Source organism: Symphalangus syndactylus, chromosome 2, assembly GCF_028878055.3.
Source record: "Symphalangus syndactylus isolate Jambi chromosome 2, NHGRI_mSymSyn1-v2.1_pri, whole genome shotgun sequence".
Lineage (NCBI taxonomy): Eukaryota > Metazoa > Chordata > Mammalia > Primates > Hylobatidae > Symphalangus > Symphalangus syndactylus.
In genome coordinates, this window is record NC_072424.2 from 27,696,236 (window position 1) to 27,712,530 (window position 16,295).

General features: G+C 43.9%; 1 protein-coding gene across 4 annotated transcripts in view; it reads right to left on the reverse strand.

Annotated features, from left to right (window-relative positions):
• Positions 1 to 16,295, reverse strand: part of RBM20 (RNA binding motif protein 20) — a 225,009-nt gene that overhangs the window by 43,146 nt on the left and 165,568 nt on the right. For all 4 annotated transcript variants that reach the window (XM_055249444.2, XM_055249476.2, XM_055249468.2 and 1 more), the window contains 4 exons: positions 14,801 to 14,862; positions 13,801 to 13,892; positions 13,344 to 13,441; positions 634 to 774 (listed from right to left, as the gene is read on the reverse strand). In XM_055249444.2, coding sequence (XP_055105419.2) covers positions 634 to 774; positions 13,344 to 13,441; positions 13,801 to 13,892; positions 14,801 to 14,862 — 393 coding nt within the window. The remainder of the gene's footprint in view (positions 1 to 633; positions 775 to 13,343; positions 13,442 to 13,800; positions 13,893 to 14,800; positions 14,863 to 16,295) is intronic.

Consider the following 16,295-nt stretch of genomic DNA (forward strand, 5'->3'; position numbering starts at 1 on the left):
ATAAAATATTCTGATTTCTGACTGTTGGGAGTATAAACTCCCCACCTGACTTTAGAAATGAAGACAAAGGTACTCCATCCCAAATGGCTCAGTCAACTCCTACAGGTTAAGGATTCTTAGTTCCTTAGACTTACTAAGCATCCATCCATTCTCACACTCCCATTCTCCTGCTGTGAGACAAAGGGTCTCACCTGCTGACATGAAGGACCAGGAAAAATACCTAGTCCCAAGTTTTTGGCTGGCTCCAAATCCAGGCCATCAGATAGGATAGGCTTAGAGGATAAGACTATAATTAGCTCAGGGGGTTGACAACACAGTGAAGAGATTCAAGTCCATAGATTTTTATTTTGGGTGCCAATTACCCTTTCTATGTGAATGAGCACCTCATTCCAAAGCATCTCCTCTCACCTCTAGGCAATTCACAAAGGCCTGTACCTATCACTAGAAGGACAGAGTGAAACTAGGGGAAACAAAAAAGCATCACCAGCAAAAACATCTATGCCATGCCAACAGAAGGCCAGCTACGCATCGCCTCTTTATTTTAAGAATGGCTTCTTTCAAAAATTATATCGTTCCCTTTCACTAATGTGTGGTCTGTCATACACACACTAGAGTGAAAGTACCCAGTCCTACCTGATTAGTCGACTTCATAAGGATGTAATTAGTGACCTTTCCAAAGGGCAGCCCCAGGTTAATGACGTCATTCTCAGTGCAGCTTCCTTCAGGGAGATTGCAGATGTGCACCACGCGGCCAGCCCCTTTCCGCTGTGCAAACTAATGGGAACAAGGATCAGTAGTGGTATTCAGAAGACAGTTCCCTTTTCCCCTCTCTTCCAGACATTCCTAATGGCTATCTTTCCCCCAAACAATGATTGTAAAACTATACTTTACAAAATTAATGCAGAAAAAATCCATTCACAGACACACATAAAATATCAATTTTATGCTATCTCTTTACAAAAGGATTCATAATATATATATATTTTTGAGACCGAGTCTCACTCCCGTCACCCAGGCTAGAGAGCAGTGGTGCAAACACGGCTTACTGCAGCCTTGACTTCCGGACTCAGGTCATTCTCCCATCTCAGCCTCCCAAGCAGCTGGGACCACAGGTGTGCACCACCATGTCGTAATAATGTTTTTTATAAGCAGTAACAACCAGGGCTGTGGAGAATATGAGGAAATGAGCATATCCATATGTTGCTAGTGGGAGGCTGAGTATCTATAAACTTTTGAGAATATACTTTAGTAATATTAAATAAAACAAAGTATACAGAGCCCATGATCCTACCATTCCACTCTTAGAAATGTATCCTATAGAAATAATAGCACCCCAATATGTGATGGCTTGCGGGCAAGAACATTTATTACAGTAATTTATTAGGTGGCAAAAAATTTGGGGAACAGCCTGAATGTCCAACAATAGGGAAATGTTTGAGTAAATGATGGCTCAATCATAAAATGGAAAACTACATAGCCATGACAAGAAGGAGGTAAATGTACTGACATAGAATAATTTTTTTAAGAAGTCAGAGTCTTCCTGTACCACTCAGACTAGAATGCAGTGGCACAATCATAGCTCACTGCAGCCTTGAACTCCTGGGCTCAAGCCATCCTCCCGACTCAGCCTCCCGAATAGCTGGGACTATTGATGGCTTGAGCCATCACACCCAGCTAATTTTTTAATTTTTATTTTTTGTATAAACAGGGTCTTGCTGTATTGCCCAGGCTAGTCTCGAAATCCTGACCTCAAGTGATTCTCTCACCTTGGTGATATGGAATACTTTTTAAGACAGATTGTTAAGTTAAAAGCAGATTACCAAGTGGTATGTGTACTATGATGCCATTTTTTGAAAACAAAACAAAAATATATGAAAAAAGATAGATGAAGCAAGTGTTGTAAAATTTTGATAATTATTGGAATTGGGTGATGGGTGTACAAGGATTAATTATACTAGTCTCTACTGTTCTGTATGTTTAAAAATTTTTGCAATAAAAAAATGCTTAAAGAATATCAGCACATACAGACAAAGGTGTGGAGCATATATATCAACCTGTCAATGCTGGTTATCTTCAGAGGAGCAGAATGGGAAGGCAGTAAGATGAGACATGCTGAACCTTCTTCATATATACCTCATGCAATTTGACTTAAAATTCCAATAAAGAAAAAAGAACATAGAAAGTTTGTGGGAATCTAATACATATGCATTGATATTCACAGCAAAAACCTGTGGTTTAGGGCAGTGGTTTTCAAAATATTTTTAGCTTGGAATCCTTTCTTCAGATAAAACTGGTTTATCCCAATGTATTCAACAAATAAAAGAGGAGCTATTCTGGTCAAACCTTGGGGTCCGGCACCCTGGCACGACCCCCACCTGGCAGTCTCAAAGGCACCTCTAAGGAACACAATTTGGAAGCCAACATTTGGCCCTAATCAAAGCTTCTGGAGGGAGGAAGTGTGTCTGTTTTGTGCAAACCTTAATCAGCCTGGAATCTCTGGGAGGGTCAAGAATTAGTAACCATAAGCCAACCCAATGTGGAAGAGAAGGATATAATTTTCTGAACCTGAAACACATTCTAATAGCATAGTCTCCATTTGCATAATCACAATTCTCTATGTTAAACTGAACTTCAACATCTAATTACATTTGATGTGGGTACGACTCTGCTAAGGTAATACAGGGGGAAAGTCTAAGATGTCATCCCTAACAAGGGCTAATACTTGGGTAATTCTACCATGAAAAGCCCTCGTTTGTCTCATTTGAGCTGAAAACAATTACAGTCAATAAGAATTTCCTTTTATGGTTCAGCCTTGAATTGTTGAAGCCCAAGTGCCTCTTTCCAACCTCCCACTCTGCAATGTTCAGAGGTCAAGCACTTTCCCAAAGGGGAGCAAGGATTCAGGCAGCTCCCAGAGCAGCTCCTCATCTCCCTAAAGTGCAAATGGACTCTGCATCAGCTAGGAGACTTTGAGTCTGAGCCTGGCTAGTGAGGACTGAACCCTTCTGCAGAAACGAAAGGAGGAGTGCTATTAAGAAGCAGAATCTTTGCCTGCCATTAGTGTGAGTGTTCACTTAAAGATGCAGACACAGCTGAGCTTTCAAGCAGGGCAGAGTGGCTGGTCCTCTGAGCTTATCACAAGGAGGGCTGAGGCTGGGCGCTCTGCCTGGTCTCTTAGCGAGGCACATTTCTGCCCCATGTGACTCTGCTGTTGTTGGCCTCTGCTAACGTATGCTTGGACAATGGAGCCGACACCAAGGCAGTTCTGGGCCTATCCTGTTCCTGGCCTATCCAGTTGCCTAGTGAACAGGCATGAGGGCCAGTGCCTCTCTCATTGTCTCCTCCAGACTGAAAGGACAACTCAAGAGGCTTTTATTGGAACATAGCACAGCAACTGCTGTTGCTGGGTAGTAGAAAAAACAACCTCACAGCTGCCAGTCACCAAAGAAGAGAAGCATTCATGCTGAAGATGTCGTTACCAAAGGCACTAAGTGAATGAGTCTCAATTAAAATTTCCACTCAAATTTTAAAAAAAACATCTTCTGAGTTCTTTCTCTTCCAAGATTTTAATCAGAAATAGATGCTGGATTTTACCAATTCCCTTGGTGTCATTTATTAAGACACTAATGAGATTTTTAGTATTCTTCCAGATAATAGTAATTTGGAGCTTTCCAATTATGAGCTACATCAACTGCAAATGGTTACAGGAGTGCCAAGATATTGATCCCTCAGGCTGAAGGCCAAGTTCTTCCAGTGACCATGAGCAGCTTCTTCAGTTAAACCATTTACTTCAGCAGATTATTTTCTAAGTGAGCCATGAAATGAAAATCTTGAGAATCTCTAGGTTAATAGTTTGCTTTTGTGTGGTGTCTGGCTTCAGGGCATGTGGTAAATCCTATCCAGTTAGAAAGATAAATTAATTTTTATGTGTTCTATTCTTTTGCCAATATTTTATTTAGGATGGTTCATCACGTTCTTTTCTGCCATTGATCTGAAATATCTTTTGGTTGTTGTTGAACTCCATTTAGGCTCAAAACCATATATGATTCATACAAGATGTAGAATAGTAGGTATTATCACTCTATTCTATTCTCATTACACTTTACATAAACATGGCTATTATTTGCCCTATGCCCTGTGGGAGATCTGAATGATAAGGGAAAAAGGGAGGGAGTGAGGGAGGAAAGTGAGAAGGGAAACAGGCAGGGTGAGGTCCCTGAGTGGTACATCAAAAGTACAGTTTGTACATCAGGGGCACTGGCAATCCTGAGTGCTCTTGAGCAAGCGTCACCATGCTATGCAGTAATTCCCAACCTGGGCTCTCTTATAAGCCCTTAAAGGTCTTTGAAGGTAATAATGCTACAGGAAGCAGGGGGCTAAACATTATTCTTTACATTGAAAAATGCGAGTTGAGATCATACTTTGAGTTTCTTTGTCAATATGGTAATCTGGTGTTAAATTCAATTTGGCCTGAGGATGCCTCCATACTTTGAGTTCTTACGTAAGGAACTGCAATTTAACTTAGCACATCAACTAGCTGAAAGCCTGAAGTAGTGTACTTTTCTAACAAATAGCTGAGTCTCAGCCAATCACAGCAGCCAAGCTTCAGTTAATCACAGGCAGCCAACTGATCAGACCATGTTCAAATTAGGCAAATATGGAGCTGTAACCTATCAAGCTCTTTCTGTATCTCGCTTCAGTTTTCTGCCCATAAATGTTGCCTGCCCACGTGGTGCAGTGGAGCTCTCTGAACCTCTTCCAGTTCTGAGGGCTGCCCAATTAAATTAAACTCTGTTAAATTTAATTCATTTAAAATTTGTCTTTTAACACTGGTTAGCTCTTAGGCTAATCAGAAAGTCTAACTGGTGTGTCTCTGTCTTTGATTAATAAAAATGGATCACTAGTTAGTTACTCATTAATACAAGCACTTTGGCAGATAAAATCTTTCTAAATATGAAAATGCGGGACAGTGGTGCTTGGGGTGGAAGTAAATAATGAAAGGGGACTTGAGCTATAAAAAGCTTGGGACTTTCCAGTGGAAAGAACATCCTCCTAGAAGACAGAGGACCTGGGTTCAATCCCCAGCTCAGCCACTGATTAGGTACATGACAGAGACAAACTAGTTTCCTTTTCTGAGCCTTAGTTTCCCCCCGTCTGGAACGAGGGAGGTGACCTATAGGTCTAAAGTCCTTTCCAGATGTAAAAAATACATATGCTTTTGTGGCTCTAAGTTCTAAAATTCCACTCCTCCCAGATGCCTCGACAAGCTAAACCCCAAGAACCAGGATAATGATAGCTTTCTCCAACTGTGCTCAGCATAAACAGGAAACCCCTGTCTTTCCCACTCCCTGTTCCAATGAATGTAATGTTTGTCCTCTCTCTCTGTGTAATTGGCTGTTTAACCATGCATCCATTCCCAAGCATGTTCATCTTTCAGACATGTTTGTCTGTGTTGGTGGTAGTCTCATCTTTATAGGACTAAAGATAAGCTCCAAGCAGTGAGCATCTTGTTTATGAATCCTGCAGCTCCATGAATAATTCTGCTGCCACGGTGGCTAGAAAGAGTTGAGATGATATGCAGATGAACTACAGACACCTGGGCCTGGGGCCTCTCTCAGAATAGACTCATGTCAAGTGTGTGTTTTATAGTCACCAGGCACCAGGGTCAGGGCAGTGGGAGAATCAGACAGACCTGAGTCTTTGTCTGCTCCCCCTGTGACTAACTGTGGGCCAGTTACTGAATTTCTCCAAGCCCAAGTTGGCTTGTCTGTAAAACAGGGGTAATAAAAATTGATTCCACAGGACTGCTGAGAAGATGAAATGCCACCGTGAATGTACGCTGCTTTGGTGCAATGCCTGACATTATGTAGGCTCCTGTAAATAATGTTTATCTCCTTCCTCCCCCAAACAGTTAAAGGATGTGTTACAATGATTCTGCATTGGGAAAAAATATCGCTGTGATTATGTAAGAGAAAGTCTGTATTCTTAGGAAATTCATGCTGAAAAAGAAGTGAAGAGGTACAATGTCACCAACCTACTCTAAAAATAATGATTTAAGGGAAAATGCATAGCTGATCAAATGATGGATAGATAGATAGATAGATAGATAGATAGATAGATAGATAGAGGAAGATACAGAGAAAATGACAAGGCAAATGGGGCAATTAAATATAAAGGAGTAGTGAAGTTAATCCGGACAAAAGTTATATGGGAGTTCCTTATACCTTTTTGGTAACTTTTCTGTAAGTTTGAAATATATTAAAAGTTACCAAAAATAAATTTTAAAAGACATACTGTAGGGGAGAAGGGCAGATCAAGGTGTTGATGGGATCTGTCTGCTCAGTGCCCAGGAGCCACACATAAGACAGGTGCACTGAAAACTTTCTAGCAGAGGTCACATCTCTAACAGAGCTAAGTTGCAGGGGTGTGACTAAAGCCCGAATTACCAAACTAAAGGGACAATCATCCTTTTTCAGCCTCAGGGAGGCTTTAGCCTGCCTGCAAGCCAGCACTGACCTTGAGTGCCCCCACATGGGATCAGGGGCCTGGGCTGTGCATTTTCACATGCTGGGGCTGCACCTTTAAAACCAGATGGTGCTCCTGATGGTTCATATGGCAGACCTCTCAACTGACCCTCAACTCTTTTATAGCTGGGGAGAAATGCAAAAGAAGCAAACAGACTTGTATACGAAGATTCTGAGACCTTTCATTGCCCCTTGGTGCAGGTAGAAATAAGCTTCACAGATGAGTTCAAATAAGAGGCCCAAGTTCAAATAACTTAGAGTTGCAGTAAAAATATGGCTTAGGGCAACAGGCCTGCAAGGTGAGAGAGGTCTCTCAAACTGCTTCCTAGAGCTGCAAAGTGTAGATTTGATCTTCAGTAAACGATCTCTGTGCTCCAGCCTGATCTGCCTTAGATGTGACCTAATTTTATCTGGCACAGAGTCTGTGGGCCTCTGCTGGTTTTGTTCTAAACACGCGTAAGAGCAGATATGGCAAATATTTATCTCTCATGATGTTGATTTATAATCTGTTATGCAGACAGCAAGATGTTGATTTTGAACCTATTATGCAGATAGCAAATGGTTGCGAATTTATAGCTATGGATCTTGGCTTAACTTGGAGGGTAGACACAGTTGCCTTTACTGATACTTTCAAATATTTTATAGAGCATATTAGCTCTGACTTAGAGTGAATTTACTTTTACTGGCAAATCCATAGGACTGCCCACGGATCTTGGACGATTCACCTGTTTAGCAGCTTCAAAATCCGTGGAAACTGTAGAGTCACAAAACATTAAAATTGGGAGGTCATCTGGTCCATGCTGTATATGAGGACACTGAAGCCTCAGAGAAGTCAAGGATCTTAATCTGTGGTCAATTAAACAGTGGCAGATTTGTGATTAAAACTCAGGTGTCACTGAAAAAACCTATCAATCGCAGACTTGATAAATTAAGGTAAATACAAAAGTGAAGTTACAAAATAAGATAGGAACTATTTATGTTCTGATGTGGAAAGATATCTAGAAATCAATTTAAATATGTATTGAAAGCTTACGTTAAGTGAAAAAAACAAATTGTGCAACAGATTATATGACGTTATCTGGTTTGTGCCCCAAAAATTACTTTTACTAACGAAACATGTACATATACACTAGCTAGAGAGAGATATACTTATAACAAAAGCATTTAACTTCTGTTTTCTCTGCAAAGTTGACTTTTCTTTTATATTTCTGTTACTGCTAAGATTGTTTACACAATGTTTACACTGCTTTTCCAACAAGAAAAAGTAAGATTTGTAAAAAGAACAAATTCCAAAACAAAACCTACCCAGGTCTCCCATCTCCTCCTCTTTGCTCTCTTTGAAAAAGCACAAGGTGGCCCCTGCTGGAGGGACAGGAGCAATGACAGAGCTGGAATGGTGGGGGAGGCAGCTGGTAGCATATGCCACATCAATTACTAGTCCTCATGCTCAAAGAAGTCAGGAGTCCAGAGTGCTCTGAGCCATGCATTCAGAGGGCCAGGGCAGACAGATGGATGTTCCAGAAACAGCCAGTAATCAGAGGTGCAGCCTGTGACTTACACTCTGGCCTTCCACAGCCATTTCTATTTTCCTGAGCCTCCATTTCCTTATTTATACAAGTTCCCCAATGTGCATGGTCTTGGCGAGAAAGAAATAATAAAAACAATGTGTATCATCCCAGGTCAGGGTGGCCCATCTGTGACACTGGCACTAAATAAACTCCAAGGTGGTTGTGAAAACTGCAAGGTGGCTTTACAGGGACAGAAACAGACAAAGTGCACCTTGGGCAGGCACAAGAAAACTACTAACAGGCTGAGAAAGCCCCGAGGCCCCTTCCAGAAACCTGATTACTCTGTTTATGACGACTCAGGCAGCCAGGGAGAAAGTGCCTGGCCTCAAATGGCAGGAGCTTAAGTGAAAGTGAACACCCATCTCTGGGGACCCTAGAGTGGGATGGGAGGGGCTGGGGACAGACACAAATTACCCCACCAATAGCAAACACAGCATACAACTGTCAGTGCAGTGTCCCGTCTCTGTCAAAAATAAACATGCCAACCTGGGCACCATGGCGACACCCTGTCTCTCCAAAAATTAGCTGAGTCTGGTGGCCCATGCCTGTAGTCCCAGTTACTTGGAGGCTAAGGTAGGAGGATCACTTGAGCCCAGGAGGTGGAGGTTGCAGTAAGCCATGATCATGCTACTGCACTCCAGCCTGGGTGACACAGCGAGACCCTGTCTTGATAAATAAATAAATAAATAACAATAAAAAGGAAAAGAAAAGAAAATGAGAAAAAAAGCTCAAACAAAAATAAACAAACCAACAAGGCAACGAAACACTCAGACTCCAACAGAGGTGGGAGAAGTTTAAATGCAGCCAAGTCTGTCCCCAGAAGGGCTTGGTGGCAGTGGCAGATGGTCTTTGCGGTCCTTTTAGATTTTGTGGCAGTTCAGTTATATTCTGAAGGCTCATTTCCAGAGCTCTGTGTCACTTTGGTCTTCTCTTGCTTAAAAACAGGGAGCTTTAGAGGCAGTAACTGCTCTTCGCTCCACAGACATTAGTGATATGATCAGACAGTGGTGGGATCCTGGCTGTTTCTGGTTTTACTAAAAAAAAAAGTGTTTCTGAAAAGATGTATGTAAATGGAATCAGACATACAAAGTGCTGGCTCGGGACCAGACCTCACTTGTGGAGGAAAATGGGATCTCTATGGGGGCTGACAGGGAGATAACCGGGGAATTTCATTCCCCTCAGTATTTCTTTTCTGTTTGCATTTTCACAATAAGCGTAAGTTTTGTAAGCAGAAAAACAATAGAAGTGTATATGCAAAAACAACTCACTGGGCACTCATTGGAACCTGGAAAAATATCCTTTGGCAACAGAGTAATCACCCCTTATCTTTGGGGTGATATCTTTGGAGGTCAGTGTTTGTGGGCAGAAAGAAAATAATAGTTTCTCTGAGGGACTCTCCTGCTACTTAAAGGAGCCTTGCAAAGTATTTTTCAAGAGTGGATTAATCATTTCTCCATTTCTCAGCTTGTCTTCAAATGTCAATGCTCTTGCATTTCAGGTTTTTCTCAAGAGAGGTACGCCTGCATTCAATTCCACACGCTGGCAATGGCAAACCAGGGGACCAGCATCTGACAGAAGGATGTGAATGAATACCAAGCCACTGACAATGTAGGGATTGGCTGGGGCAGGCTTTGTCCTTGTCCCTCAGATAGCCTTGGGGAGGCTCATGTGACCAGCAAGATGTCACAGAAGTTATAATGATAAAACCAGACAAATGCTGACTCTCCCCTTCCACAGGGTCTGTAGAAAAACCCTCCAAACATCTGAGTTCATCTTGGCAGATGCTGTCAGGGTGCAGAAGAACGTGGATACCCCCAGGTATGGCTGGCCTCTTCATCTTGCTCCATGAGTGACCAAGGCCAGAGAAGTCCCTGTCACCTGCAACGCAGCCTCGGACACTCCCAAGCGGCTTGTGTGGTGGGGGAGGGGGAGGTGAGAGGGGCTTACTAAAGAGAAGGATCACAGCAAGGAAGAGACCCCTCAGATCCTCGCAGAGAGGCTGCAGGGCTTAGTGGTTACAAATGAGGCTTCCAGAGCTAGGCTGCCTAGGTTCAAGTCCCACCACCTCCATTTACCAGCTATGTGGCCACATATAAGGTACTAAGCTTCTCTAGGCCTTAGTTTCCCAACTGTACAATAAGGATAATAATAGTATCCACTTCACGGGGTTGTCTAGAGGATTAAATGAGCTAATACAAAACAAAAATGCTAAGAACATACAGAGTACTATATAAATGTTGGCTATTGTTGTTATTATCATCCTACAATGACTGGGGCTCTCTGTCCCCTCCTAGCTCCCAAAATGTTAGCTCTCTGTCCCTTCCTAACTCCTCGCAGAGAGCTGTCCCCTAGGTCTCTGTCCCCTCCTAGCTCCTAGCAAAATGTTTATTGTGTTGCTTCTCACCAGGCTCAAGCCAGATAAACTCCCCATCTCTAGGCGTTTGGAGGAAGTGGCACTCAGAGCTTCGAGGAATTAATTAGAATCAACACACAAATCATCAGATAGCTTGTGCTTGCCCACTGGTACGTAATTTAAAAGCACATTCATGGGAACCTCAAAACATCTCTAAGGTGGAACAAGTGTGACCCTGGGTATTACTACACAGATTTGTGTAAGGGGAACACTGATACCAAGACCCGGACAAAATCCTGTGGCCAGCAGACAGAGCCAGCCTTAGACAGGATGGGATTCCCCCCCAACTCTTCACAGCCAAAATGGGTTAAAAGCACTCGTTACTCAAGAACAGCCATGGTTACTTCATATGTACTTGACAGTTCCCAAATCATTGTCCCTGATATTATCTCATTTGATCCTCTCAAGAGCAGGACAATACTGGATCTATCCCAAGCCTTGCTCCCACTGTCTGGCGCTGGCCACTGAACCAGAAGCCTGGGCTGCAGAGCTGCATGGGATGTTCTGAGATTCGAGGAATAATCAAAACAATAAATTACACAAGCTGGATGAAAACCCAGTTGTTTACTTTATCTTCCAAAGGCATTATTTTTCCCACTTAAGGAAACAGAGCCTCAGAGAAGTAAAGTGACTTGCCTGGAGACACACAGCAAGTGGCTCCCAAAGTAGGACTTGAACTTAGGTCCCTAGAGCCAAGCCCATAGGAAAGGGTCTCTGGCTCAATGGGCAGCACTGGAGGGTGGGGAAGAGGCCTGGGACAGACTGCAGAATGTCCTGCCTGTGTCTCTCCTCTCCCCACCCACCCCCCTTTACGGAGGAGCTCAGTTGATGCCATCTCTTCCCCGTACCCAGACCCCAGGTTGTAGTCAATTTACAAGCCCTGGCCCCTGCCCACCTGACACTCAATCCAGCCTCCCCCATCGTGGTCACAGTCCCTCCCCTTCAGTGCCTGGAGTGGGGTCTCAGGGCAGGGTTGAGAGCACAGAGGTGCCTCCATGGCCCACACCCCCATCAGGACACAAGGTCATGTTACCAGGAATCTGACCTCAGAGGACAGGCCTCACTGGATCTAGCCATTGCAGTCTCCTGGGAAAGACCCGAAGCTGCCATTGACCTGGGCATGGCTCTGAGCGAGCAGAGTGCAGAGAGGAAAACCACAAAATTCTCTTTCACCAAAATGTGGGCTTCCAGACAGGGACTCTCTCGAAGCGCTTCTCCTATTCAACATCACAAATCAACACACGCAAATAAACAGAAGCCTGGGTTCAGGCAGGCCTCACGTCTCATCACGAACCGCCTCACTTTTCCACTTACTCACTCCCCAGAGCCTGAGAGCTGCACTTCACAGCTTACTGGCCTGATGTTTTGCATGCCAACACATAGAGGGGACAGCACGTGGAGACATGCTCTTGTTCACCTGTGTTCACTCACAGGAGAAGAGAGAAAGAGGCTGCAGCAACTCACACCACAAAAGCACAGGCACAGGCTGAGGCACACAAACAGGTGCCCTCCAGCAGGGTTCAGACAAATACATTTGTTTTACAGTTTTCCTCCCACTCCCCTTTCTCCTGCCCAGGGGAGAAGAAGAGAAGTCAGATGGGGGTGTAGGGTGGTGGCGCAAAACAACTGAAACCCCAGAGAGAAGAGGAGCTGTCACCATTGGTGAAAAAGGAGAGATGAAGCTTAGGAGCTTTGGAGGACGAGAGTGTATATTGTAGAGACAGCAAAACTAAAAACAAACAAAAACATTATACAGCACAAACCAGTTCCTCAAGGGGCCAACAAATGCTACTGGTGCATAGTCCTTACTTTCACACACTTTCTGGTTCAAGCTTCAGAATTACCCTCTCATAGGAAATAATCCACTTCAATAAAACATCAAATAGTCTTTAAAAAAAACCATAAAAAGCTCAAACTTTTTTTTTCTAAGCCAGCGCTGAATGCTAGAAAGTCCAGGAATGCCTTTAATTTTAAGGATTTATGTCAGTTTCTTAAGTCATATGTTGCAATACTAGATGAACTGGATTAAACAGCTCTTCACTTCTGTCTGGGGTTGTTTTTCTGAAAGACACAAAGCCAGATCAGCACCTCTAGGCCCAGACATAGCAGGTGATACTACAAACGCTTGACAACAACAGTGACAATGGAGAAAATTGTTTTTTTGTTTGTTTGTTTTGAGACGGAGTCCCGCTCTGTCACATGGGCTGGAGTGCAGTGGCACGATCTCGGCTCACTGCAGCCTCTGCCTCCCGGGTTCAAGTGATTCTCTTGCCTCAGCCTCCCAAGTAGCTGGGACTACAGGCACACACCATTCGTGAACCAATCTATGGCCAGAAAGTGTGATGATCTCCTTGGCTGCCTGAGTCACATGCTCATCTCACTTCTGGTCATGTCATCTTGGAAACTAGAGAAGTGTGATTCCCAGAGTGGAAAATTGAAGGATACCAGGTATAAATGGGTCTAGACCTCAAAAGCAAGCCAACTCTCTATAAAAAAAAGTGTTAACATCCTCCCAGCCTGTGGCATGTCAGGTGCATACTGAGCATGAAGAACACAGTGCTAGGGAGAGCAACAAGCATTTCAGGGTGACTGGCACAAAGAGAGGTATTTGAGGCAGGGCATGGTGGCTCACACCTGTAATCCTAGCACTTTGGCCACCTGTAATTCCAGCACTTTGGGTGACCGAGGCAGGAAGATCACTTGGGGCCAGGAGTTCAAGGCTGCAGTGAGATATGATTGCACCATTGCATTCCAGCTTGGCTGTCTCAAATAAACAAACAAATAAATAAACTAATAATCATTTTCATTAATTTCTGGAGAAAATATTTCTGTACTCACAGTTGTCCCCGCAGAAGCCAAAGGAAATGTGGGGCTTGACTGAGCGAATGACCTTGCTGGAATGGGCATGTATGATGTTCCAAGATTTGAGGCATAATCTAAATGATGAATTACACAAAGTCAATGAAAACCCAGAATGTAACATCAAAAGTCATTATTAGGACATAAGCAGGCATAGAAAACTGAACCTTTCCCCTTCACATATTATTAGTGATTGGCATGACTATACCTCTAGACATGCTGATAATCAGCAAAGCTTTATGTCTCAAGTATCTCAGAGAATACTGATGGGCCCAGATAGCAGGCCCAATGCATTTTAGTGTCTTGGGATCTGTTTGCTTTCTACATGCATAAGAAGGGGACATCAGGGAAGTCCTGGTTATTAAAGACGGAACATAATGTGCCCGTGGGAAGCCCACTTCTGCTTCAAGCTGCTGACCTGTAGGGCCTCGCTCACCTTCATTCCCAGCAGGGTTATAAACAGCTGTGCTGTTGGGAGAAGCACACAATGTTCCCTCTGCCGAACCAAGTATACACCGGATGCCAGCACTGGGGAGGGCGAGAAAGGGAAACCGGCTCCTCAATAAGTTAAACAAAGAATTAGCATGTGACCCAGAAATTCCACTCCTAGGTACAGACCCCCAAATAGTTGAAAACAGGTGTTCAAACAAAAACTGTACCCAAACGTTCCTAGCAGCCCTATTCACAACAGTCAAAAGGTGGAAACAATCCAAATGTCCATCAAAAGATGAATGGATAAACAAGAATGTGATATATACATGTAATAGAATATTGTTCAGCCCTAGAAAGGTGGTACATATTACAACATGGATGGATGTACCTTGAAAATGTTATGTTAAGTAAAAAAAAAAAAAAAAGCCAGTCACCAAAGGCCACATATCATACGATTCCATTTACAGAAATGTACAGAACAGGCAAATCCATAGAGACAGAAAGCAGATTGGTGGTTGCCAGGGGCAGGCTTAGGGGGAATAGGGAGTGATTACTTAATGGGCATGAGGTTTCCTTTTGGAGTAATGAAAATATCCTGGAACTAGAGAGTGGTAACATTTGCATAATCTCGTGAACGTGCTAAATGCCACTGAATTGTATCCTTCAAAGTATTTAAAATAGTAAGTCCTATGTGAAATTGACTACAATGAAAAAAGTGAAAGCCAGAAAAGGGAGGCACACGCGCACGCACACACACGCAGTTCCCGCCTCTGCCTGGTGTTTTCTGCCTAGCATTTACCACCAGGGATGCTGTAATTTTCTTGTTCATTTTGTTTATCATCTCTCTGGCCCCTGTGAAGCATAAGCTCCTTGAGGGCAGGAACTTTGCCTGTTCTGGTCTCTGCTATTGCCCCAGGACTCAAAGCAGCGTGTGACACACAGTAAATGCTCAGTGAATATGTGTTGAGCCTATGCATGAGCCTGTCCTCCTGAACAGTACTTACTTTTCAGAGAAGACCAGGCATTTCTGAGCGTGCAGCTTCCCTTTCACATGCAGCTCCCAGTCCTAGGTCAGAAGGAAAGAAAAGTGATCAAAGTAGAACTGAGTCCATGGGAAGGCAAAGGATGAGCACAGAGACACTGGCCAGGCAGGGAGCACAGAGTGCCCAGAGGCTGGACCACTCCTGCAGACACATCCCCCCACCCTCCCGCTCTCCCTTCCAGGCTCCTCCCGCTGTTCCTGCCTCCCCATCCAGCCTTTGCTCCATCGGCTCCTCATCCACACATCTCATGCCCATCTTGAACAGAAGCCAGGACTCACAAATTGGATTCCCTCTACCCCTCTCAATGGACCCTTGCACCCACCACCTACCTCCCACCTCCCACCCCTTCTCCTTTCCCCCAGGAAGACCCCACCTATTTCATATCCAGTTGGGAGAATCTGGCAGGTAGATTCACAGTGACTTACAAAGCCTTAGAAAAGGTTCATGAGAGACAAAATCCTTGAGCACCTCCCCGTGTCAGCTAGTCCCCTCCCAAGACTGGAGGTCAGAGGGCATGTCCTATCTGGGTCACAGGGATGCACTTGGATGATGTGACCCAAACAGAGGTGAATGACCTGCTGCAGTGTGACTCACACTCAGCAAGGACATTATTATGCTTTTGGACAGGATGAGAGACGGGAGGCGGGGCAGCCCAGTGTTCAAATGGTGCAGGCTCTGGAAGGGTCAGGCCCACATTTGAATCTCCACTCTGCCACTTTCAAGCTGGGGAGGTGGCGGGGGGGAGGAGCTGAGAAAGTCATTTCATCTCTCTGGGCCTCAGTTTTCTCATTTGTAAAATGAAAATCATAATAACATCTACCTCATAAGAGTTACTGCTGGCACACAGAAAGGGTTTAATATATGGCATTTGTTATAATTGTTATTGCTTCAAAATATTTCACTGCATCTGCAATATATTTTTGGGGGGGAAATTATACTATCATATACTTCTGTTTGCAGCAACTCAAAGCATTTCCCAACCACCGGGAAGGTGTCATGAGACTCTATCTCCATTTTGCTGATGGGGAAGCTGAGCTCTCTATAATAATTTGTCTAGGTTCCAAGGGGGACTTAATCTGTTTCCCCTGATCCAAAATTCTGCTTTTTTTCCTTTCTAACTCACTACAATATGGGTACTCAAGGGGCAGTAGCTTCTAGGCATACCACAGGGGAGAAGCCCTCCACGAGAAGGCAGGAAACTTGAGTTCCTGAGCCCCTTCTCTGCAACCCAGGTGGGGTCCTTTGCTCCCCTACTCAGCCTCAGCTTTCTCATCTATAAAAAGTATGTAAGAATTTCTGACTCACCTTCAAGCAAGGGACTGGTCTTGATACATTTCTGAAATTCCTTTGGGTCCTAATACCTATGATATTTAGTCAAGAATACTGATGGCAAAATTCTGTTACCCCAATGCAACAGTTCCTTGCCCATTGGCAGCATAAGTTGGGTCGTGGGGAA